General features: G+C 35.1%; 1 protein-coding gene across 5 annotated transcripts in view; it reads right to left on the reverse strand.

Annotated features, from left to right (window-relative positions):
- SLIT2 (slit guidance ligand 2) overlaps positions 1–25,434 on the reverse strand; it is a 338,185-nt gene that overhangs the window by 95,997 nt on the left and 216,754 nt on the right. For 3 of the 5 annotated variants that reach the window (XM_033106301.1, XM_033106303.1, XM_033106299.1), the window contains 6 exons: positions 22,903–22,974; positions 20,240–20,403; positions 18,637–18,648; positions 17,532–17,670; positions 4,849–4,920; positions 4,274–4,345 (listed from right to left, as the gene is read on the reverse strand). In XM_033106301.1, the coding sequence (XP_032962192.1) occupies positions 4,274–4,345; positions 4,849–4,920; positions 17,532–17,670; positions 18,637–18,648; positions 20,240–20,403; positions 22,903–22,974 (531 nt within the window). The remainder of the gene's footprint in view (positions 1–4,273; positions 4,346–4,848; positions 4,921–17,531; positions 17,671–18,636; positions 18,649–20,239; positions 20,404–22,902; positions 22,975–25,434) is intronic. The other 2 variants (XM_033106302.1, XM_033106300.1) reach the window with 1 other exon arrangement.

Genomic DNA, 25,434 nt, shown 5'->3' on the forward strand with positions numbered 1-25,434 from the left:
ACTGAAAAGAAAATAAGTACATGAGGGATTTGAATAATATCATCTGAATACCAAGAATGACAAATTGGGTAGTTTCTCTACAGTTTCTTATATATGACTTATATCCAGCATACTATATACAGTGTACAGTTATGCTGACAGAGAATTTTTTTATAGTCCTTTGAAACAATAGGAAAATCTTAGGCCACTCTTGTACCTGTTACTAGAAGGAAAACTGAGGATCCTAAGCCCCGTTTCACCCCTGTGAGGTTAGCCACTATGCTATACTGCTACAACTTCTTATTTTGCTTATAGAAAAAGCAGCTTTCAACCAGTAAAATAAAAAAAAATTAAAAAAAGACAATGCTTAATATACAAGTATGCTGAATTCTTAAGAGATTATTATTAAATATTATAGAATGAGAGTAATAAAAAGCCCTGAGGATAAAATGGTTCAATAGATGCATGTATTCTAAATGATACTTTGTTAATAATTTATAATATATTAAATTACATAATTAATTATGTTAATGTATAATAATATAATAGTATATAGTAATATGTAGTAAAACGAATGTTAATACTAATAAGAATAAATAAAAGATAATGCAAATATTTAATAAGATCTTAAAAAAACATTCAACAAATCAAGTCCCGTTTTCTCTAAGATATACTATTATAATAATCAAAAAACAATTTAAAAATTGTTTTTTATTTAGTAAGATGCATGAGAGGTATTTGGCATCACACCACCTTTCCATATTTTCACTTCTTTAGCAAATGTAATATTAAATTAGACCAGCTATATATTTGAGTACAGTTCCAGACAGACACGTAAGAGAAATCTGTACAAGTAGAAACCCATTTTAGAAAAAGAAGCGCTACTTATTTGCATGGCTCTTGCAGTTATCTACACTTTCCCAAGTCACTTCGTTCCTTGCTGGAAGATTTAAACTCCTGGCTCCTTATTACAAGCTCCAATGCTACTCTTTTCCTGGGAACTTGTCTTGCACCATATTTCGTCCCCGTCCTCATGGTTGTATTCCAGACCTTAACAGTGCCAACAATCGCAACCTCTTCATCATTTCACTTTCAACCAGCTACTCCCCTCCAGTCACGCTGATATTTTTCTTGCTCTTTCTTGAAAGACTCTGCGTGCTCCAGCCTCAGGGCCGTGGTACGTAGCTGTTCCCTCTTGTTCTGCACGTTCTTTCTCACTGTATCTGCAACATATCTGCACAGCTCACTACAGTTTGAATCTTCTGGTCTTTGCCCAACAATATCATGTTCTCAGGAGGCCTCTGTTCATCATCCTATTTAAAATTTCAGCTCTCCTTCCCTGGCACTCCTTATCCCTTCTCCTTTATTTTCCTTCTGAGTACTTTTTATCATTAGATATACTATGTCTCTTGACCAGCATCTAGTTGGTCATCAACCAGTATCCCTGGTCCTCTCCACGAGGGAGAGATTTTTGTGTTTTGTTCACGCACGCATCCCCAGAAGCTTGAATAGGGTCCTCTACGTTACAGGGTCCCAACAAATTTCTGTTGAACATGTATGATTGTGGTTAAATGAAGAAAAGGGCTATTGCAAATCTGGGTAGTTACATACTTTATGGAGGGGTATATAACTTAATCTTTGGAAGGTCAATTAAAAATGTGAAAGCAGTGGGGAAAATGATACCAGTTATCACACTTAGACTTTCTCTAAGATAGGACAGCTGCTTCACCCTTTCCTGGTCTACTGTTTCATATCATTATAAGATATTATGTGGCATTCCACTTCCGGAAAATAGTTCCTATTCTCTCGCATACTGCAATGTTTTGAACTAGAAATTCCCCCATTGACTTGACTCCCTGACTAACTGTGGTTCTGATGAAGCAAGAAGAGAGTTAACGACAGTGAGGGGGCTAGCAAAGGTGATTTTATCAGTACTTTGCACCACCTGCATGCACTCCCCGGGGACCACCCAGGCCCAGACCCAAGAGATAATTTTTCTGTTGAAACACCCCTAGAAAAAGGAGATAAGACCCTGACCAGAATTGTATGGTTTTTGGCGCCTGCACAGACTTCTGGAGTCTGCCCCTAGCCTGAACTTCTGGCTTCATTATAACACAATTATAATAAAATGAACATTTTGTCTTGACTCCTCCTCCCCATGGGTTTTCTGTATGCGTTCTGGGTAAGGGCACCCACAGAAAGAAACCAGTTATATATCCAGCACACGCCAATCCAATGACCTCAGTCAAATGTCCTGCATTTGTATGTCACATCTTCTGCTATAAGAAAATCATCTACACTTTCCCACCTAAGAAAAAGCTAACCTGAACTTCAGGGCAGCTGTCTACGCTAGATTCGACCCCTGGCAACTCCTCTGCTGGTCCTTCTCTTCTTAAATAAACCTTCTAATTTCTGTTTCTTTGTACCTTGTGAATCCTTTCACAACTCGTGAGTGAGTGACCATGACAAGCTCCACAAGGAAAGAATGCTTTTTCATAGCTTTCCAAAAGAACTGTGTACACGAGAGCTCTGATCATGAAAATTAGGTTTCCAATTCAGCAAGAACGTTCTTTTACATGTGTTATTATTTCTTCTACTATTTGCTATTAGTTTATTATGCTTATATAGGTGAGCACATAACAATTTATAATATAACCATTAATTATAACTACATGTTTATTAATAACTATAATGCATTTTATTGTGATAAATAATAATGTTCTATTTATTATTTATTTTATTATTTTTATCCTTTATTTTAATTCTCACAATCACAAAAGTATCAATTAACATTATTAAGACAATAGAGCTTAAAAATAAACTGCAACACACAGATATAAATAAGAATTCTCCATCCACATCTCTCTCTTTCGACATTTAATGGCTGAAGCACAGGTACTTCAAGAACCAGGAATTGGTACAGTGATTTCACTTTTGTTTTTTCCTTTTCTATGGCTGGGAGGGTATCTATACTTACTTGCATAATATCATGGTTCAGAATGGTATACACGGTATTTTATGGGCAGTGTGGGTAATTTAACTGAGTTTTATGTAAATTTTGTTATTTTAGAATCTGACATCTCACCCTGAGTGCAATACATGGCTGTAGTCTACATTTTCTGCCCACAATTTTTCCCCTGACCTCGGGTATCTTCCAGGAAAAACAAAAAACATCAAAACAAACAAACAAAAAACAACCCAAGCAGATACTGCAGGTGAAGTGATAGTTTCCTATTTCCTTTCTTCAAAGAAAACAGTAGTTTTCTGGGCAGCCCATCATCGCAACCTGAACACCTATGTGCTTGGACGAGCACTTCCATCTTGTTCTCCCCTCGGTACCTTGAGTGTAAACTGTCATCTAAACCCCAGGTGTTTATCTGCGTCTTGCACATGTGTATCCTGGAATTCTCACTAGTTACAATGGACTTCTGAAATTTATAAGAGCTCTGCAGTAATTTACATCAGTAAGAACCCTTTTCTAAGCAGCAACTCTAAAATGACATGCCAGCCTTCATTTTCAAACTTCAAAATTAAAATGTGAAATAAAGGTTACTTTACTTGATGGACTTTTGAAGATTTTTCACTTTAAAGGAAGAACAGCCTTTATCCATTTATTTCAGAAACTCTTTAATTTACATAGCTATCTTCCTGAAAGTCCTTTTGACATTAAAAAGCTGTCAACCTTCCTTATCTTTGTACTTTGAGAGACTAAAGCTGGTTCTTTAGGGAAGTCTTAAGGTGGTGATAAAGCAGGGAGTTGGGGCCCCTCACTGGTCACCTTCCACTGTTCTCTGCACGAGTTCACCCAGCGTCATTCTAAAGGGGACTGATATTGTCCCCAGAGAACACAGCTAGCGGCTTAAGGACTGTAATACAACATTGAGCAGACCTCTCCAAAATAAACATTTTCCCTCCATTTCAGAAACAAAAATTGTCAAAAAAGGGTTTTTTGCTCTCTAAGCAGCAAAATTATCAAGTCCTATATAACCCTAAAATTGGTTGATTCTAGTGACAGGTACCATTCTTCAATAGAAACAATGGAAGTCATTAATGATTACTAATAATTAACATTATTAATAATTCAAAATTTAAAGAAGTATTTATATTATTATGACTAATATATTATATTATTAATATTTTATGATTGAATATATTTATATTATTATGATTAATAACAATTAGCATTATTAATAGTAAAAAACTTAAAGAAGTATTTATTTGACATCCAATTTTCTTTAAGAGCCACTATTAGTTGTGCATTCTGCGTTCCTTCAGTGATGTGGTCAATACTTACAGTGAATTCAGAGAGCGTAGTCCCTGGAAAGCATCTGGTGCTAGTTCAGAGATCTGATTATTGCTCAGGTCGCTAAGATTAGAAATAGGGTTTGGTTAAATTAAATAGAATGTCAGTAAGATTTACTGCAGGAGAAAGCTATTTATTGCCTTTACATGTCGATTTTGCACCTATCAATACTTGTACAAAATTTACAACATAAAACATCTGAAGTATCCGAAATTAAAAGAGAAAAAAATCACCCCTTTAAATTGATTATTGGCCATTTGTTTATATTATTATAAAGGTGCCATATCTCATTTTTGAAAATAGAACCTCTAAGATTTGACTACGTACTATACTAACCACATGCATTCACAATAGTGTGAATCGATATGCTCGATTACAGAGAACTTTAAAATATTACATAGTTTAGCTATTAGTATTACATTATAGAACTAGCAATCAAATAGTCACGTCACTTAATAGTTTAGCTGTCGAACACCTAAATATTCATACTTAAACGGATGTCTTTGCATGGTCATGACCTGCAAAATTGAAAATATTACGTATATTCCAGAATATTATTCACTCACATTCTTCTAAGTTTTTTATATGGTGAGAAAGCTCCAGGAGGGATGACCTTGATTGAGTTCTGTTCCAGACGTCTGCAATGAAAAAAATTCAGGTTTAAATGAAAACGTGAGCTTGCAGGTATGTTTAATTCAAACCCAGGATTCATGTCAAGAAGCAAAGTTGATGCTCTTCATGAGTAGTATGTTCTTGTTTTCTCAAAAATAACTATGAAAACTAATTGTGCTGGACCCTAAATGTGGAGCAAGACTGGGAACAAAAGCAAGGTAATTATAAAAACAGAAAAAAAATCTCAATTTTTAGGCACTACAGGTCTATTAAGTCTGGACGTTGTATAAAAGAGAAAACACCTGTAAGAAACTAATTTGGGAGTAAATTTTAATACCGTGTTTCCCCGAAAATAAGACCTAGTCGGACAATCAGGTCTCATGTGTCTTTTGGAGCAAAAATTAATATAAGACCCGGTATTACACTATATATTATATTTTATTATATTATACCCAGTCTTATATTATAGTAAAATAAGCCCGGGTCTTATATTAATTTTTGCTCTAAAAGATGCATGAGAGCTGACTGTCCGGCTAGGTCTTATTTTCGGGGAAACATGGTAACCTCAATTTCAGTAAGAGAAATATGTAGCCACACCGAGTAGATACGTTACATGTTTTACAGATAACTACAACTCTTCCATAAAGGAAGTTATTGTCGAACATTAAGTTCTACAAACCTTTTATGTCCTCTACAGAAAGTGTATTATAGGTTCAAAAAAACATAGTTGTTGTACTCAGAAAATTTCAAAGCTTCTTATGAAGCAAAATCTTAAATTCTCAATCTGTAAGTACTATAGGTATTTTCAGTAAGATTGGACCTTGTTGATTCATTATGTGAATATTTCACGTGAAAACCACAGCAGCAAAACGAAGTCAAACACACCCGAAGTATTTTAAGGATGCACTAAAATCAGAGAGTGAAAATAACCCTCCAACATGTTCTACTTTATGGTTTTGCTATCAGAGAGAGGTAAGATTTTATCCATCTAGTTAAGAACGATGCCAAGAAACACACTTCATTAAGTGTTTTGGTAAATATTTTAGGCCATCAAAAAATGTTGCTTTTCAGCAGCATTTCCATCCCAGAAACATTCTTCACCTCCTTCCCCTCTTCTCTTCTCTGTGTCCCGGAGAGCTGACTCTGAACGACACACTCCAAGCTCACTTGCCAACTTGGCTTTTGTGAAGCTTGACCAATGAGAGGCACTTGGTGGGAGACTGAAGGTAGGAAGAGGGGGAAGCCAGGATGGCCGCCCCTCTGTGCCTCAGGGGATGCTCTCACAGCAGTCTCATCTCCTCCTTATTTCAGCTCTGGCTGAGGCCACCTCCTGACTTAGTGTAGCATCACTTTCTTCTGAGGTCATTGAAGCCCTGGGGTGGTGGTGGTAGGAACACAGCTTTCTAATTTTTGTGTCACCTTCTACAACTGTTTAGTTCATTTGTCATATTAAATCCCTCTACTAATATACCTGGCATGAGCTCCATTTTCCTGCCTGGATTGAAAAAGTAAATAAATACACACACACACACACACACACACACACACACACATACACACACACACACATAATATGTCATATACATTGGTTCATTTTTATTGAATGTTGGTAACATTTTAACTTACATGTTATTGTTTAATGAACATCAAATCAAAACAAACAAAATATCCCTAAGAGGTTAAGTCAAATTGCCTAAATTTGGGTCTGTTCTGACTCCAAAGCCCTTTCCCAGTGCAATGTTTTGTACATATGTGTACATAAAGATAAAAAGATACAGTTTAGTGATTAAAAGTATGAGATGATAAAGACTTGGACTGAATTCTGCATCTGCTGCTGTTAGCTCTCTGAACTTTTCAAAGTTACTTTGCTTCGCTGTGTCTGTCTCTTTGTTTGAAAAATGAGGAAAATAAAGTCTACTATAAATGCTTTGGTAAAAATTATGAGATGTAGAAAAATATATATGATAAGTTTTTTTCTTGCACAAAAATGGTAAAAGAATAAAAATTTGGGAATATACATGTGTATATATGTAATCACATATAATATATAACATTATCTAATAAAATGTCTACAGCATATATTAATCACATACACATATACACACACAGAATATATAAGTGAATAAATCTGACACATGACTTCATCTCTAGTGCAAAATAAATAGTTCCAAGACACGTTCTAAAAGGAATTAGCAGTACAGATTTGCAGATAATTCAGTAACTGTATATTAAACACACACATCATTCATATGGAGGCCGAAAAAATATATATGGTTGCAATTGCCATGATCAACACAGTTAAAATATAGCATTTTCTCAAATTTGGAAACTGTCTTAGAAACTCAAAAAAGTTTTTACAACACCACTAAAGTATGAGATTGGACTGATTGTATCTGTAACATACAGCCCAGATGCTGATTATACACGGCAATAAAACTGACAGCTCTTTGCATTTTCCCCATCTGCTTTTAATGTAAATGGTAAAAACAGCTGCCAGAGAATAGAGCATGGATTTAACGGGGTGAGGGGGGCGGGGGGCGTTGTGGAATGTCTCTAGCTTCTACATCTTAGACTGCCCGTGGTAGCCAAAAGGTCGCCTCATTGGTAATGTCAGTCTTGCATTTGTAAAGGAGGAAGCAGCAGTATTCCTTTGACGTTGTTAGGGATTTTCTGGCCTATTACATAATTCTAAAGAAAGGACTTTCTATTTCTGGCACGTTAATAGTAGCTTTAATAGTAAATGCATGCCACTGAAATCCTTCCTATGTCCCCACATAAAATGACCCAAGACTATTTTAGACCAGAATATTATTTCCGTTACGAAACTGCAGTCTCTAGAACTTTGTTAGTTTAAAAAAATACCTTTAGTAGCTAAGTGGAGATTGGCCTCTAGAGGGACATACTTTTCATAGAGCTGGCATTTTTGCCTGAATATTTTGCCCACACTAATTGATATCAGCCATCCCTTCCTTGGGATGACTTATTCCTGAAAATTGTCCATTTCCTTAATCTTATTTTATTTCTTGTGATGTCATTCCAGGGTACAGTCCCCTAAGCGTAAATTCAATTGATGTTTTCATAGTAGAAATAACTGTTATAACTGTTTTTCCATTTGGTCTTTGAGCAGTTAAAGCAAGACGAAAATGTGTGTGTGTGTGTGTGTGTGTGTGTGTGTGTGTGTGTGTGTGTGTCTGTGTGTCTGTGTGTTCCTACTGACTTCATATTTCAGGCAGTGACCTTTTGAATGAGTGTTAAAATTTTCATGTGTGCATTCATATGGGTGCATGTTCAAATGCAAAGATACACTCAATACACACAATCACCTGGCTTAGATTTTGAGGGAAATTTAGAGTCACAAGGCTCCCTGATTTCAGGGGGTCAGAGTATAGATTCATAATGTCAATAACATTCCATTTTCATATGTGATTTTTCCTCAGCAACCTAAGAAAAGAAAACATGTATTCTGTTGTTTTGTTTATTTCATTAATAATTAAAACCTTCAGGGAACTTACTATGAGTGAGGCACTGAACTAGGTCCTCCATTTGGTAATAATTTTCATTTTAGAAACGTTATGCAAATTATGTTTACACATCACTTATTTAACTGCGTTACTCAATGAGTGGATAGCAATTTGCATTCTCACCCACCTCTGCACTGAGATATTGCCCAAGTTATCCATTATTTTTCTCCTAAAGTTTCGATAACACTGTGATCACTAGTGGAATTCGAACCACGTAAATTTTCAACTTAATCTTTCCAACTGATTGGAAAGATAAATCTATAACTTAATTCCTAAAAAATGACCATTTCATTAGTCTGAGAATGAATACTACTTTGCTTATGCCCCAGCTGTCTTTATTTTTATGATAAAGTCAACACGGGTCTTATTTTACATCTGATGGGTACCTGTTTTTTTCCTGTGGATTTTGGGGAAATACCACAACAGCACAAGGTCACCTCTTGGAATAACCTCCCATGACTATCTGCTGCGAAGCCTGCCTTCATCATGCCTTAGAGACATTGCTGCTGTCACATTCTCAGTGGGCTCTTTTCCTCCAAACCACTCTCCACTCCATGTTACAGTAATTTTTCTAACTAACAGGTCTAATCATGCTACTATCCTGTTCAAAATATTTCCTTGTATCCTATTGTCATTGGGACAGGTGATTATTCAAGATTAGCCTTCTGCTTTAGGTTCTAGCATTTGAAAACTGTTGTAATTTCTCAAAAACATACTACCTCTCCTTTTCTGAGATTCTGCACAGGTTCTTTCTTCTGTCTAAAGAGCCCCCAATTTCTCTGCCTGCAAAATACATCCTCATTCCTGAAGATCTCTTGATTCTGCTAGGCAAACCATGGGATTCCTTTCTCTGTGTTCCCTCTGCATATGCATTTTATTACTTATCATATAGTTTTAAAAATATCTATTTGTGTAAAACTTCAATTCTCTGCAGTGTATAAACATTTTGAAGGTTGGAAATGTGAAAAAGGTGAAAGAAATTTATATATATCACACACACATATATATGTTACAATACGTTACATATATGTGTGTATACATATATACACACATATGTATATATGTATTTGTTGAGTATGTATAATTTAATAAAATTACGAGTTCAAAATTTTGGAAGGGGCAAATGCAGAAATAGCATGCAAACAGGGTTAAACATAACGGGAAGAGTGTTTGTCTAAACAAAAAATGGAGAACATATATGTTTGTAAAGTTATATTCAATACCATAAGTGATGTAATCAGATACAGCGTTCAAGAATTAGTCTTACTTTCACTTCTTTATAATTATGCATGCAAGTGATCGAGAGGAAACAAAACGAACAGAAGTACTTGCACACCTCATACCCAAACTCCATCACCGGGATTCTCTTTGAAAGAGCCTTTTTTATTACTAGCAGAGTAGGAATTGTCCAGTGAGTTTACGCAATAAAGTAAGTTTCCTTTACCTACTTGAATAGCACGTCTGAAAAAAGAATTATTTCTGAGAATTTGCAATGCATCTTAGAAGACACTGAAACCACAACTCAGTGTCCTGAAGACATTGCTACCATCCTTTCCCTTCCCATAATCTAAAAATTTCCCTGACCATCTTCTCTCAAGCCAGTTTCTGTGTCTTAAAAAAGGCCATTGAGAGTAAAGGCAGTAGCATGTAAGAGAGAACAAGACATCCAAAATGGTTACAACCTGTGTTCTTACTAACGATTCTCCATGATTTATGGAATTCCTGTATAATGGTTTGAACAGGTGATATGCCACAGAAAATCTATAACTGGATTGAAGAGAACTAAATGTCTACTTTATAGCAATCCATCACATCATACGTGAAATTTTATACCTCAAAACGTGATTTAAGAAATGAATTCTGAGGATTTGATATATAGAGGATCGATTTGCTATTAATGATTCTGTTGCCAGAGGCCAGATCATGGACAGACTTGCCTCAGGCACCCTGTCTGTATGAAAACAAGGTTTCAACCAGTGGAGTTCAAAGCAGCAGAGTAGTGGGAAGCTTCCAGGGGAGCAAGGGTTTCTTTCTTTTTGACCTAATTTCACCTTGCATTACACATTCTATTTTCCCCCTGTGTCTTCATTAGACCATATTCCTTTGTCATTAATATTGTTTTTTCTGTGAAACATGGAGGCATGGGCACTCTCGGATGGTTGTGCCTTAAGACTGTCCTTCTCACCCACATTATGCTAAGTGCTGGGACAGAAAGGGTGAGACAGACATGGTCCTGTCCTCGTTAAGCTTGCAGAATAAATGGATCTTTTGGCATTAATCAAAATATCAAATTAAACTGTGACAAATTCTGTGCAGACAAAATCTCAGGGGATATAAGAATATTTAACAGAGAGTAGGAACGACTGCATTATAGTTAAGATATTCAGGATAACAAGTCCTCTTGGAGAAAACCAACCTTTACCTAACCTATGCCTCCATGCTAGTTTTCCTATTTTATTTAAACTGTATAAATATACCCATCAAAGGACAATGAGAAGACAAATGATATATGTGTATGGCTCCAACATTGCAGGTATTAGATGTAAAGTAATATGAAACAGCTCTCAGTTTTGCAAAGATCCCTACACCTTCATGTCTTGTCTTTCTCTATGCTCCTTCTCTGTTCTCTTCATATGTAAGTTTCTTAAAGTTTACCGTGTCCTGTTTTTCTACCAGTTGGCCTCTCTGAGTTTTTCAATTCTACAAGATCTCAATGAGCCATGTCTACATTTCTTTGAACGTAGCTGAATTGAGGAAGGAACACAGGCTTTGGAGTCAAATAAATTTAAGATTCAGGCCAATTTGGCCACTTCACAATTGAAGAACTTTTCTTTTTTTAACAAGATTTTTGAACTGTTTTGAGCCTCATCTTTTTTTTTTCTTTTTAAAAAGCAAAATGAAGCTGTCAGCCTGTTATGTAAATGCCTTTATTACAGAGGAAATAGGACCTTAGAGAAAGATGTCTAAGACATCTGTAGGAAGACTGAATTAAGTATTATGTCTAAAGAAAAAGGGGATCCATTACATACTGGGTTGATCAGCCTCGAACAGAGAGAAAGGAACTCTCAGACATATGTACAGTGTGAAATCCAAACCAGTATGGGGAACAGGGAAACTTAACAAGTGAATTTTCAGTATTATAGCTATGTTGTAGCCCAGTCTATTAAACACTACTCATTAACTTTTCTCTCACTGATTTTATATTTTAAAGGCACCATTTTCTTTTCTATAGAAAGAGAATGAACTGCTCCTTCACGTTTTATTTTTTAATCTTGTTTAATACAGCTTCATCCTTTCAGAGATACATCTGCTTTAAACGTTTAATTTTTAAATTATTCATTCATTCAATAAATATTTATCTTATATTTAACAAGTGCCTACTATGTGCCAGGTGCTAGATTTCTTGCTAGGTATTCAGTGGTGATTAAAACAGAACCAGCTCCTGCCTGCATTAGAGCTTCTATTTTAGTAGGAAAGACAGATAGTAAACAAATAAATGCATATATAAAAAATATTTTATATATATAGATAAAATATAATAATTAGGTAAAGTCAAAATCAGATTCCTAAACCACACAGGGGACATATCTTGGACCACAGTAAAAATATTCAGGATAACAAGGCCTCTTGGAGAAAACTAGCAACCTTTACCTAACATATGCCTCCAACTAGTTTTCCTATTTTATTTAAATTGTATAAATATACCCATCAAAGGTCAATGAGAAGATCAAATGATATAGTATGTGTATAGCACCCAATACTGCAGGAATTAGATAAATGTTAGTCACTTTCTATTCCTCCTTTTCCAAATTATTCCAATTCTGACTTTAAAAGAATGTTTCCCTTCTGTATCTTTAACAAATAATTGTTTAATGCCAGAAATGTGTAATTGTAGATGCAAGCACAAAGAGAAAGAGAAAAGGAAGAGTCAAGTCTTTTTACCTAGATAGACAAGCAGTTGTTCATTCCAACATAAAGCACATATATTCTTTTAGGCAGAATTATATTATGAGACAGTTGCAAGGAAAAAAGACATACCACACAGTGGGAAATCAAGTCAACATTATTGAATGAAACGTCTGATAACTTCCAATAGGGAAATTCTACTGAAAATTTATCATAAAATACAAATTAAAAATTATTTTAAAAATATGGAGGGAGTTTATAATTTTCAGCTTATGATGTTTTAAAAATCTGGGATCTATAAAAAGTTTAAGAAGATGCTGCACAGCTTTATTTCCACACTTCATAAATCTTACTGATGTGCTTTATTCTAATAAAAATAAGAGTAATAAAAGATATAAGTTACTAAGTTAGTAAGTTGTGACGCTGTAATGAGTGGTAATGGAGGTATTTTGTTGGAGTTGAAGATCAGTGTGATGTATTACTAGATGCTCTACTGATAAAGCCGATAATGTAATAATCAGAGAAGTAAAATTCACCTTGAGTTTCACATATGTTTTCATCTTTACTTATACATTTAATTTATTGTAGCTATACTGGATACAACACCTCCTCAATATAGGGAAATCCAATGGGGCATATTATTTACTATAACTTTTATGTTACTAAATTCCACCATTATACAAAATCTATCGAGCATACAAAATAGAAGAAAAGCTCTACTGTAAAAAATAAATTAAATTGCATGAGATAGACCATTTTAAATGTCTCATATTACTTTCAGTTGATTACATCTACAACTCACTCATCTCCTTCTGTCAACCCACAACAACGTTTTGTTCTCCTTTCCTAGGATCAGGATTTGATGGATCCCATTATGTGTCCAGACTGGTCTTGTTCCCGCACACTTCTCATTTACCTTTCACACTCTCATCTCTCTCTAATCCCCGACTTTCTTTCTCTCTGACTGTCTAATGATGCAGCTCTCCACATCTTAAAATAAATCCAACTCTGCCGTGTTTTCAAAAAATCCTTTCTCAGACAATCTTTTTCAAACTGCTCCATATCTGCTCTCTCCAATATTCATCATGTACTCCCTTTCTTAACACTCTGAAAAGTGGCTGACTTACCTATCACTTCATCTTGACTCCTCTAGGAACAACATGCTGGTCAAATTCCAAAACCTGTTTTCAGCTCTCCGCTTGGTTCATCAGCTGGACTATCTGACCCTTAAGATCATTTTTCTAGAAGCCCCTTTCTCCCTCACCTATGATGACCCTCTGCTGCTTTTATTTAGTCCCCTTGGGTTTCTCTTCTCTTGCTTTTCCTGCCATTGGCCATTTTCTGAATTTAACAAGCAACTCTGTATTTCATAATATTAATTACTCCAAAACTTTTGCCCCAGGTCCTTGTCATGCTTCAAATTATTGTAGTCTGTATTATTTCAGTACCTCCCAATCTCTCATGGCACTTCAGTATTTCACAGATTTTGCTCAGCACCATCTTCCTTCCCAGTTTTATATGTAATGACATAAACACCATCTTCCCGCTCCTCATACTTGGAATTCTAGCATGATCTTTGGTTCATTTTTCTCCATTATTCCCTCATTTCATCAAATTTAAAATGCCATTAATTCTGCTTCTCTATTAGCTATCATATCTGCTTTCACCTCATCACTCCTACTGCTTCTTACTAGCTGCCCTCTTCTGACATCCCCACGCGATCAACACAACACCTTCCTAAGAGGCCTGGTCGTCTCTCCTTCTGTCTCCATGTGTTACCCACACGTGGCTTTCTGATGTATTCTTTTTGAAGATTCAGATTAAAACTCCTGTATACAAGTGTATCCCAAATAAAGACTAAGATCCTTATACTATCAAAGATTGTACCTTTTCAATTTTCTGCACTCTCTCAGGTTTCAAATACCACACTGAGTTCCTGTTTGCTCATGTCTTGTATTTCCATTCTTACTGCCTAAGCTTATGACATTCTATTAATGTGAAAGTCATTTCCTATCTCTGCATTCCTACTCACTACCTATCCCTCAGGGCCTATCTCATGTGTTACCTCCTACATGAAGGGTTCAACAATCTAGGTATCATTTATTGAATGATTACTATATGCTATGCACATAAAGCTCTACATGTGTTAATCATTCCATTTCAAACAAACAACAACGCTTGGTTTCAAATGAGGAGACAGTCTCATAGAAGACAAGTAACTTGCCCATGGTCTCAGATAGTAAACCGTAGGTAGACTTGCAGTTCTAACTAAAGCTTTCTGACTCTAATTAACCCCTGTAACTTGCCCTCCATTTTACACCCTCCGTAATACATACCTCCCACTTTATTCGTTCCTCTCTTGCAATGTGTTACTACTTTGTACCTCATTTCATAGCTTTTAATTTGCACGTCAAATTTGCTAGTCACTTGATGGACAATCTCTGGAGAATTCATGCTGCCTTTATAGAGTACATGCTTACTTGATAAATGCTCATGCCTGGAGAGATGACTATACTATTCCCCTACCCTAAAATTTAAACGTCTTTCTACTATCTGGTTAATTGTATATTACATCTTCTGACTAAAATGAAACTCCTTCAATAATCTGTAGCTTTCAAATTACATGAAGATGCATTTTTTCAGACGTTATTTTCCATGATGCCTCAACATGCACCTAATACTCAGATTAGGCTCAAATGTATAATCTCTAAAACATAATGCTCACTGCCACCTCTGCCCTTGGTTCTTGCTGTTTTTCTTTTGTGGAACATCACCCTCCTCTTCCCAAAACAATTATTATTCTTTTTTGAAGTTTCAGCTAAAATTTACATACAAATGTCTTCTATGGGCAAGGCAATGTTCCATTAATTAAAAATTTGATGAGAATAATGTTATTATGTGCACACATTATTCCATGTCTGTGTCAAGTCTCCACAGATTCTAGTGTCCCTACAAAGAATCCTGTCTTATACTGCAAAGCTCTAGGTATATTTTAGATACTTAGATACTTTAAAATAATGTCAGTGGGTCTTGTGAATTAAGGTTATTCTCATATAAAGTAAGTTAGAGCAGTTAATTAGGGAAAAAAAAAAAGAAGCAGCCTAGACTTTGGGTGGTGAGCACACAATAGAGTATACAGATGTTGAGAAATTGTACATTTCACAACACTGTGAAATTGTGAAATTATGAAATTGTATACCTGAAATTTACAAGGTCTGATCAAACCACAAGGTGAATGTTTAAGTAAAAAAAATATATACATATTACAGTAAAAGACACATTGCCATTAATCCCCTTCAAAATACTCTTCCCCACCACTGCCTGCCTGCAACTTATCCTATCATTCTTGCCACTTTCTGAAGCAGTTCTGGAAGTCCTCTTTCATGAATGTCTTTTAGTTGTGCTGTCATGGCTACCTCGATGTCCTGAATCATTTTGATTTTGGGGAAGAGCCAGAAGTCGCACAGTGCCAGATCTGGTGAAGGTGGATGAGGACACACTGTAATGTTTTTATTTGACAAAAATTTCTGTATACCAGAAGCAATGAGTGACACAGAGTGTTTTCATGATGCAGGATGATTTAAGGAACACTTTAAAGTGTTCTCTCTTCTCTCACTTTAAAGTGTTAATATCTTCTCTCAAGCATAGCTCACACCCAACTGACTGCACCAAAACAGTTGAAACTTGTCACACACTGTTACTAACGTTCGACGCACCTCTTCCTGTATTGAAGATCCTTGCATTTCTGTTGCATGGCACTCAGCAGCAGCATTCACCGTATTTGTTGATCATAATGGAAAGGCTCCGTGTCACAGATCGCTTCTGGTACACGGCAATTTCTGTTAAATAAAAAAATCTTGGTGTGTCCTCATCCACCTTATTCACCAGATCTGGCACCATGCGACTTCTGGCTCTTCCCCAAAGTCAAAATGACCATGAAAGGCAAATGTTTTGAATGGATTCAGGACATCGAGGCAGCCACGACAGCACAACTAAAAGACATTCATGAAAGACGACTTCCAGAACTGTTTCAGAAACTGGCAAGAATGATGATATAAGTGTGTTCAAAGCAAGGGGGAATATTTTGAGGGGGATTAATGGCAATGTGTCTTTTGCTGTAATAATTTTTTTTATTTAAACATTCACTGTATTTTTTGATCACACCTCGTATATAATGTTATTAACCAATGTTACCCTAATAAATTTAAGAAAAATAAATAGTTTTTTAAATAACTTAATTTTTTGTCCCTACGATGTAGACTTATCTTAAGAAGTAAGTCCTATTTTACTATTTGAACCAAAAATGCCCAAAGTTATTTATTTAGTTAAAATTTAGAATTGGCTTCTAAAACAATAACATGATAGGCTGTGTGGTTAACAGGTGCTTTCTTAGTTAATGAATATTGAAGTAAAGATTTTCCCTAAAGTTTACTTCTCACGATGGTAAAAGCAGTCCATTTCACATCTGACATGACCTTGTTTTATCCACATGACTTATGTTTGGCAAGGACAAATGCACATGGCAGCTGCATATAAAATAAGTATGAAATTCTCTGTAAAGAGAATATAACTTTTGATGGATTTTAACATTGACTCAAATAGGCTGAAATGCTCACTAATTTAAATATCTTCTGTACATATTTTGGCCTTATAGTATTATCCTTTTATGTACTTTGTGGTAGACTATACAACAATTCAAATAAAATAGTGAAACTGCATTTTAAAACGTGAGCTCCTGAGGAGACAGATTATTATCTAGTTATCTTGTTTCTATGATTTATTACCCCAGCTGGGTCCTTCTTTTATTTCCCCTACTCCAGCCTAGAAATGGACAGGGGCAGATCTACAGACCCAAAGGGTCAGACGAGGTATAGCCATTCTTATTGTTCCTAAATAGCCTACTAACTTCTTCTCAAGGGAAAAGAACGCATGCTATTTATTAATATCTTTAAAATGCATTCCTTTTAATTCTACCTGTGCTAAAAAAAAAATTAAATAAATAAATAAATAAAAAACAAAAACAAAAAACAAATCCTAGCCACCTCAACAAGATATTTAATTAAAGAGAGTAAGTGTCAATACCACTCTGAAAGAGCCATTTGTCTAAGCTAATTGATTTGCCTTTGATAAACCCAGAATGTCCGAAGGAAAAGTCATGGTTTGGGTCACTGGGGAGAGAGAGGGATAAGAGGGAATTTCAGGGCACATACATTTCTGTGATGGTCTCAGGCAGATTTGTGGGGATTTCAGTGAGACCTTTCCCACGACAGTCTACGATGTTATTGCTACAGGTACAAGCAGCTGGACAGTGCAGCACACTGCAGGAAGGAACCGTAAATGACTGGTGACCTGAAAAAGAAACAAACAGCAATTACATTTTTTCTCCTCAAATTCAGTGTTGTGAAACATGCAAGCTTATCCCAAATAACAGAGCACATCAATTAACAGCAATACGTTTCTCTAAATACCTGATGGTAAATGGCACTGTATTTCTAAAATATATTTAAGAACAGATGCATTTATATTTTGGGGTCAACATTCAGATGAATCAGATGACATTTTTAAAAGTTATTATAAAGGTGATAATTTTAAAAGCGTGAAATAATTGTGAGAAAGGCTAAATTCAGATTAGAAAGTAGAATTCTATACAAAACTATTCTGAGTTTCAACAAACGCAGCGACTTCAGACTAATCTATATTTCACTTCTAATAAGTTTAAATAGAGCTTGGTCTTTATTGAACTTATGTAGCTTAACTTACTTTATCCCCAAAATAAAAAGGAAAACTGTAAAATTTCCCTCTTGGTAGACATAACTGTTGATTGTAAGCAAGTAATCATGTGCCAGTGAATATAGGGAAAAGTTAGATCACACCAAGTTTAATGTCTGGATAAGGTTCAAAATTACCATTTTCTTTGAAGTTATTATAATAATTGATAACATGTCATTCTGTAATTGTTAATCGATATGTTTCTCTTTTTGCCTTTGCATGGCCTAAAATTTTAGCACAAGTAATTAATTACCTGCAGGTATAGATTTTCACTACTCATTATCTGGAAACAAAACTATTTCAAAATGAGATTTTGCTGTTCGAATGACGAACAGCGGAATATCAGTAGTGCTGTACCAAACTGGCATCTGGAAACACTTGGTCCCCGTAGCAGGGACGGCCCTGTCTGATCTGCAGGGAAAGGGCCCCAGTGGTGATATGATATGCCAGGAAGAAGCTGCAAGTTAGTTCCTAACCCAATCCCTCTCAACCAGCCCTCAAACTTTACAAAAATAATCTCAGTCTAAAACAGAAACGTGAACTTGCCTTCTTCCTCATCTAGAAAACATGGAGGCAAAAGTGAAGAGAGAAAATAGTGGTTAGGAACAAATTGTTAGTCATTTCATTATTAATTATTTTAAGAAGGAATCAGACCTATGGATAACATTCCATGACATTATAAAAATTTTGTTTTGGTTACAAAAAGTGTGGGAAAATACATAAAAAGGATTAAAAGATAAAAAATAACTTAGAATCCTATAGTAGCACATCTTTTCACTCTTAAGAAATGTTAACTGCTTATGATGCATTATTTTAAAAATGTCTCTTATTTTATTTTGAACAGACACTTCTGAAGCAGAATCAGCCCTATATTTATAAGGTAAATTATATCTTAATATATAATTTAAAAATAATATTTGTATAGAATTTAAATATAACTTTAGAAACTATGCATCTGTCTGTCTATCTATCGATTGGAAATCAGACTGCCTAGATTGAGTTCCTCATATTCAACTATATAACCTTGGACAAGGTTACTTAGCATGCTTTTCTTGGCATTTTAATTTCTATAATAATATACAGAAAATATGATTTCACTTGTATGTGGAATGTAAAGAACAAAATAAACAAATAAAACAGAAACAGACCCATAGATACAGAGAACATCTTAAGGATTGCCAGACGGGCAGGGGGTTGGGGTGCTAGGTGAAAAACGGGAAGGGATTAAGAAGTACAAATTGATAGTTACAAAATAGTCATGGGGATGTAAAGTATAGCACAGGGAATACAGTCAATAATATTGTAACAACTATGTATGGTGCCAGGTGGGTTATAGACTAAGTGGGGAGATCACTTCGTAAATTATGTAAGTGTCTAACCACTATGTAAATTATATAAATGTCTAACCATCATGCTATACACCTGTAACTAATATAAAATAATATCAAATGTCAACTGTAACTGAAAAAATTTTTAAAAATGGTTAAAAATGATAATATTACACTTCTCTACAGTTGTTACAAGGGAGGTAAAATAAGTAAAAGACTTAGATTGGTGCCTAAGCACATAGAAATAATTAAGGAAATGTCACTTGTTGATATTTTACATAGCCCATGTCTTATTTTTGTTTTCAGATTTTTGTTACTAAAGCTCATAGTTCATCTCTTTTAAGTAGAACTGAACCACTAGTGTGTGTACACACACACACACACACGCACACACACACGAAAAGTATTTTGTAACTCTGAAACTATAGTTAGGTTACTTTTTGAATTTCCCAGCTGAGATCCAGGATTAATTAATCATATTTCCAATTGTTAACATAAAAGTAAATATAAATGATTACTTAAAGGGAAAATAATGAATAGCAAATAGAACTAAAATCTAGGGATTTCCTATATTTCCCCTGAAGTGAAAACTGAAAAGTCTTTCATCATGCCGTTGGTACGAGTAATCAGTAATTACCAACCATGAACAAATGTCTAGAACGTATTATTATCATCCCTAAAACAGAGGATTTCCATAGAGTGATTAGGGCACAATTGCACATGTTAGCGAGCAACACTGAAACCTTTAAAACATGCATTTTTCAATTTTCTTACACACAGCATTCAGTAATTCGACAACATAAAAGTTCTTTCTCCCTTACCACTGCAGACAAATTCTCGTTTTTGCACCTCAGCGACATTATGGCCCCTCAGATGGGATGGCCCCATACACTGAGTGTAGAGGCCCACCCGCGGCCTTTGGCGCAGCCAATCAGATAGCCAGGCCAGGTGGCAGTCGCAATACAGGTTGTTGGAATGGAGTCGACTAAATGAGAGGAAAGAAGTTTCAAGCAAGAAAACAGGTAATGGTTATTGCAGAACTTGGAACACTCTTTAGTAATACCATATAACTTCATTTCTTAAAATATAAGTACATAAAGCTTAGCAACTTCCAATCTAAACGTTTGTCTAAAATTAAACTAGTTTACAACCACACAATGAAGTTTCTCTTCTGTTACCTCTGAGCTAAGCAAATACACCAAAGCTGGAACATGAACATAAAAATCTTTTGCCTTTGTTCATTCAAAAGGGTGAAGAGAAATAAATAAGTCCATGGCAAATTGCTCTGCAGTCTAGACATACTGACAGCCAATCAGGGTCGGGGAACGAGAAGGTAAAGTGTAAGGTAGGGCTAGGAGGCCCGTTAACAGTTATGGCTCCCAGTTTGAATTATTAGTTAGTTCTGCCATTATTAGTCTCTGCAGAAACTGCTTGCAAAATCTTTTTAGCAGGTCACTTTTCTTTTTTGCTCAACAAGACACAGTAATAATTCACTATAATACACTTCTTTGACATCCCTATTCGGATTTCCTTCTTTTTGTTTAATATCAGAAAGAGGGATTAGCAGCTTTTGGCTCTTGGGGACCTCTCCTCAAAGAGTAGAGACTGAAATTAAAAGACATAAATGGCTGGGAGTGAAGGAATTAAGTGAACCCCCTGTGTGTTGGCAGGGATCCACACCCGATTGTGGATCTTTTCCAAGTGGCAAATAGCACTTCTCCATTAATAAAATATCAGACAAATGTATCCACTAAATTAGGTAAATGACTTCAAACTGGCTTTTATGTTTTCTCAAACTAAAGAAAAGGACATCCAAAGCTATAAATCAAAGCGTCATTCCCAGAATCATCTGTGACATAGTAATACCATTTTAGCCCTTTTTAGCTGATGTGCTCAATTCTAACCCAATAACAGTAATGGATATTAAGACATGGAACTCAGTCCAGAAAGATAATTAGACCATAAAAATGGAATTTTAAAGTAGCAGCAATAATATAGAATAATGAAACAACCAAAGTAAGGGGATTTAAAGTTAGATGACTCTTTTACATTATGGAACAGACAGTCTTACATCAAAACTAGACAGCATGCCACAGAACAAAAAAGCTACAATTTGGGAAAGTTGGAGGACCTCTGGCTCAGTTTGCATGGAAGTCAGAGCGACATCCTTTGGAATCCACATATCACATTCCACATAATTGTTTTCTAAATATTTCCATCTCAGCCAAGCACATTACAACGATTCAGTTATATGTGCACAAACTTGAAATAAGAAAACAATATAAAAATTTAAACACCTGATTAGTAAGACAAACTGTAGTGGAATTTGTATGAGAAAATAAGGAACACTATCAAAAATGCAGATGATGGATGATTTACAGTCTAAGTGGCTTTATTTTTGCAAGGAATGAAAGCTTGATCAAATTTTTTTTATTTAAATTAACTAAAGTTAATGAGAAACCAATTTCATCAAGTATAGTTTTAGTGAACTGGGCTGTTAACTTGGTCAGATTGATCTCAAACTGATGGCCCCAAGAAAACAAAATTTAGTTATGTCTGCATACTTTTAGCATTGTTTTATTTTGCTAAATCATAGTCCAAGGAAATTAGAATGATGGATTATTGTATTTTAGTGAGAAAAAAAAATAGCACTGAAAGAGCTGGCAATTCAATTGATTTTTCATTAAAAAGAGAACATAAACACAATGTTTCCAGTTGTAAGCTATTGTAAAATAAAAAATATTTTGAAAATCCAATCAAAATATATGTACGCTACTGAAAAAATACGTACTTTTTTCAAGAAGTCCACTGTTTTCGTTATATTTCCCACCATTTCTCACATACAGTATATGCTATAAACTTTTAGGTCCAGATGATTCTGAAACCCAGTTAAAATGAGATTTATCTTCAAAAATGCTTTAACTAAATATCCCCACCCGGGGCCTTAAGCATTAATTCTTCTCCAAAAGAAAAAAAAAATAGCTGTAGCAAATATTTTATTAGAGAAATATTTTTATTGACCTAAAATATTTTAATGTCCATCTGTAACCCCTAAAAAGATATTTTTAAATAGAAATGCTGACACAACCTTAATTACAGAAGCACTAGAGGGTTATGCAGTCATTGTACATTACAAAGAAAGTTGCAGAGCCAGTTTAGCTTTATTAGGTCTGCGTGACGTACAGTAATAAAATCGTAAAGATTTACCATTTATCATTTCTGACAGCCAATCAAGGAGTCTTCCATTTCTTAATGAAATGTGACCTCCACAATAGCTCAAAATAAATGTCCCCCCCCCAATTTTTCATAACACATATCATTTAAAAGAAAGCTTTCAAGTTTTCAGAATAGTTAATTTTCTCAAAGATCATATCTAGAACTTTTAAAAAAAGTGGACTGCCTCCCAATGAACAGTGGTCCTGTTCAACTTAAATGAAACACTTAATTGATTAAACTGAACTTTATATATATTGTGACTACTTACAAAGTCCTAAGTTTAGGCATATGATTGAAACTTGCCACAGAAAGTCTGGTAATGTTGTTATTGTTGAGAGTGCTGTAGAATTAAAAAAAAAAAAAAAGTTAGAAATTTTAGATGTGAAATTCATTAATCGTAGATAATAGAGAAAACTTCTAGTGGTTAGGTTTATACAAAAAAAAAAAATTTACCTGGTAGAACAGCATAGAGAGTACACTATATTATAAACAAGATGATAAATAAATTTTGTACTTGAACGTATTACTATGCATTCAGTTTTATCCAATATTTATTACATATGTATGGCTTTAGACATAATGTCTTTGATTATATCCACGTTGCTTTATGAACCCTGTGTATGCATGCATGTCTATTTATGATATTGGTTAAGGAATGAACATAAGACAGTCACAATTAAGAAATTAAACAGTTACATTTCCTTAGAGGGGTATCATGTGCAATTAGTATTATGTCTATGAGTAAATGAACATATTTGAAATCTCCAACTGAAATTTCATAGCGATAGCACAGAATCAGTTCTGGCATGTCCTGAAACAGAGTCCTGCTAATTATTCTTTACTGTAGATATCAGCCGCTGTTGCCATTTGAGTGGTAAGAACGATATCAATGTCTATTTGGTTCTTGTATTGGGTGGGGATGAAGTGACATAATGTAGCAGTACATTAAAAAATTAATATATTCTAACAGTTTTTAGTTGCAGCCACATATCTTGTCCTATTTCTAGTGATATGTATTAGTGATCATGGTTTCATGAAGATAGAGTCAGAAAGATGGATGGTCAAAGGAAATAAGGTGAAAATAAGTATAATTCCTGCTTGGTTCAAATTGTTCCTACTTTTCCCCTAACATAAACATTGTTAGTTTTATTGTTATTATTATTTCTACTACTACTCATTCATTCATCTAATATGTCCTGAATTTTTATGGTAACATGGAATATTATAAAAAGTAAATCAGGCATAAAACCTGTCTTAAAATAGCACCTAGTCCAACTGGTGAGATGAATTACACAAGTTACAAAAACTTAGTGAGATTAAGAAGAGGCTTTTTTTTTTTTTCCCTTCAGAGAAGTCTGGTTGTGACAAGAAAGTGAGAAGACAGTTATCTCAGGGGCATGTGAAAATAGTATGGAAGTGGAAAATTATTCTAGCATATAGAAGTTACAGTAGAGTGGTGACTAAACAGAGCAAATTGCTGAAGAGGCAAGAAAGATGGGCTCAGTGGCCCAGGTGGTAAGTTTGATATCGGAGAAAGGTTTGAATTAGAGGTTGCAAACTGACTTGCCTACAGAGGCAAGGCAGGAAACATACCTGAGAGAAGCAGGATGAATATAAAGGAATGCAATGGGGAAGAAATGGAGAGGAGGAGACGGACAGCTGGGAACGTGGAGGACCTTGGTAAGCTAGTGGTGGTATTTTCTGCGTTAGCAGCTAGTATCCAGCTCCAATGGAAGGTTGCTCTGCTATCTATGATGGAAGGCTGCTGAACAATCTGATGTTTTTTAAAAGGAGCTAGAGATGGAAATTTTTTAGATCAATCTTCCTAATTTTTAAATACTGGCAACTGACTCAAACATTCCCGTGAGTCTGTGGGTCAAGTCTGTTTGGGCTAAGCAAGGGACATTTGTGAGGCCATGTTTGGCCAGCTGGCGGCTGCAGTTGTTAATGGTGAGATGTGGGTATTCAGGGGTTGAGGGATTAACTTAAACTTCTCAGCAAAGTAGGGCACAACAGCTATATATCTAGAACACACAATGACTCTCTTTACTTTCCAGTTTGCAATGTATTGAATGATGTAAGAACTAATCCAAGTGATGTGAATGAAGTCACATAAGGAAAAATCCCCATGTTATGAAGGACCTATAAAGCACTGAATTGGTTGGCTCATGTTATCTAAAAGCCTATGGCATTTTCCTTGTACCCAATTGAAATGAGATTTTTTTTTCCAAACGCCATTAAAATATATCCTGATGTTTGCACTAAAAGGTTTCATTTCTCAAAGGGATTTGCTTTCAAATGACCCCTTTTCCCACCCGCAAAATTTATGCTGAATTTATACAGCGAAAATCTTCAAAGTACAGAGTATACTAAAATGTGACTTTGGGGATAACATTTTTTAAAGTCATTCCCATGCAGCAGACCCACAATAATTTTGAACTATAATTTCTTATGATTTCACACAAAACAGAGTTTTATTTAATGCTGAAGCTGATGGTTATCAATTTGAGGTCTCGTCTCAAAATGTTAGTTTGCATAAGGCAACTGAAGAAATAAATCATCTTAGTATTTTTGTTTAGTATTGATGCTGGCAAAGCAACATTGATACAGATATTTGGTGACACAGCAAATATGTGGAACTAATGAAATAAGGTTATTTAAAAATTAATAATACATATGTGTTAATTAGATATGACATGTATATGTTATGGTCATGATCCATTCCTATTCTGAAACAATGAGAATTTATATGTTGTACTTCTTTATTTGTGAACACTTTTTCCTATAAGAAAATCTATTT

This window comes from Rhinolophus ferrumequinum, chromosome 5, assembly GCF_004115265.2.
Source record: "Rhinolophus ferrumequinum isolate MPI-CBG mRhiFer1 chromosome 5, mRhiFer1_v1.p, whole genome shotgun sequence".
Lineage (NCBI taxonomy): Eukaryota > Metazoa > Chordata > Mammalia > Chiroptera > Rhinolophidae > Rhinolophus > Rhinolophus ferrumequinum.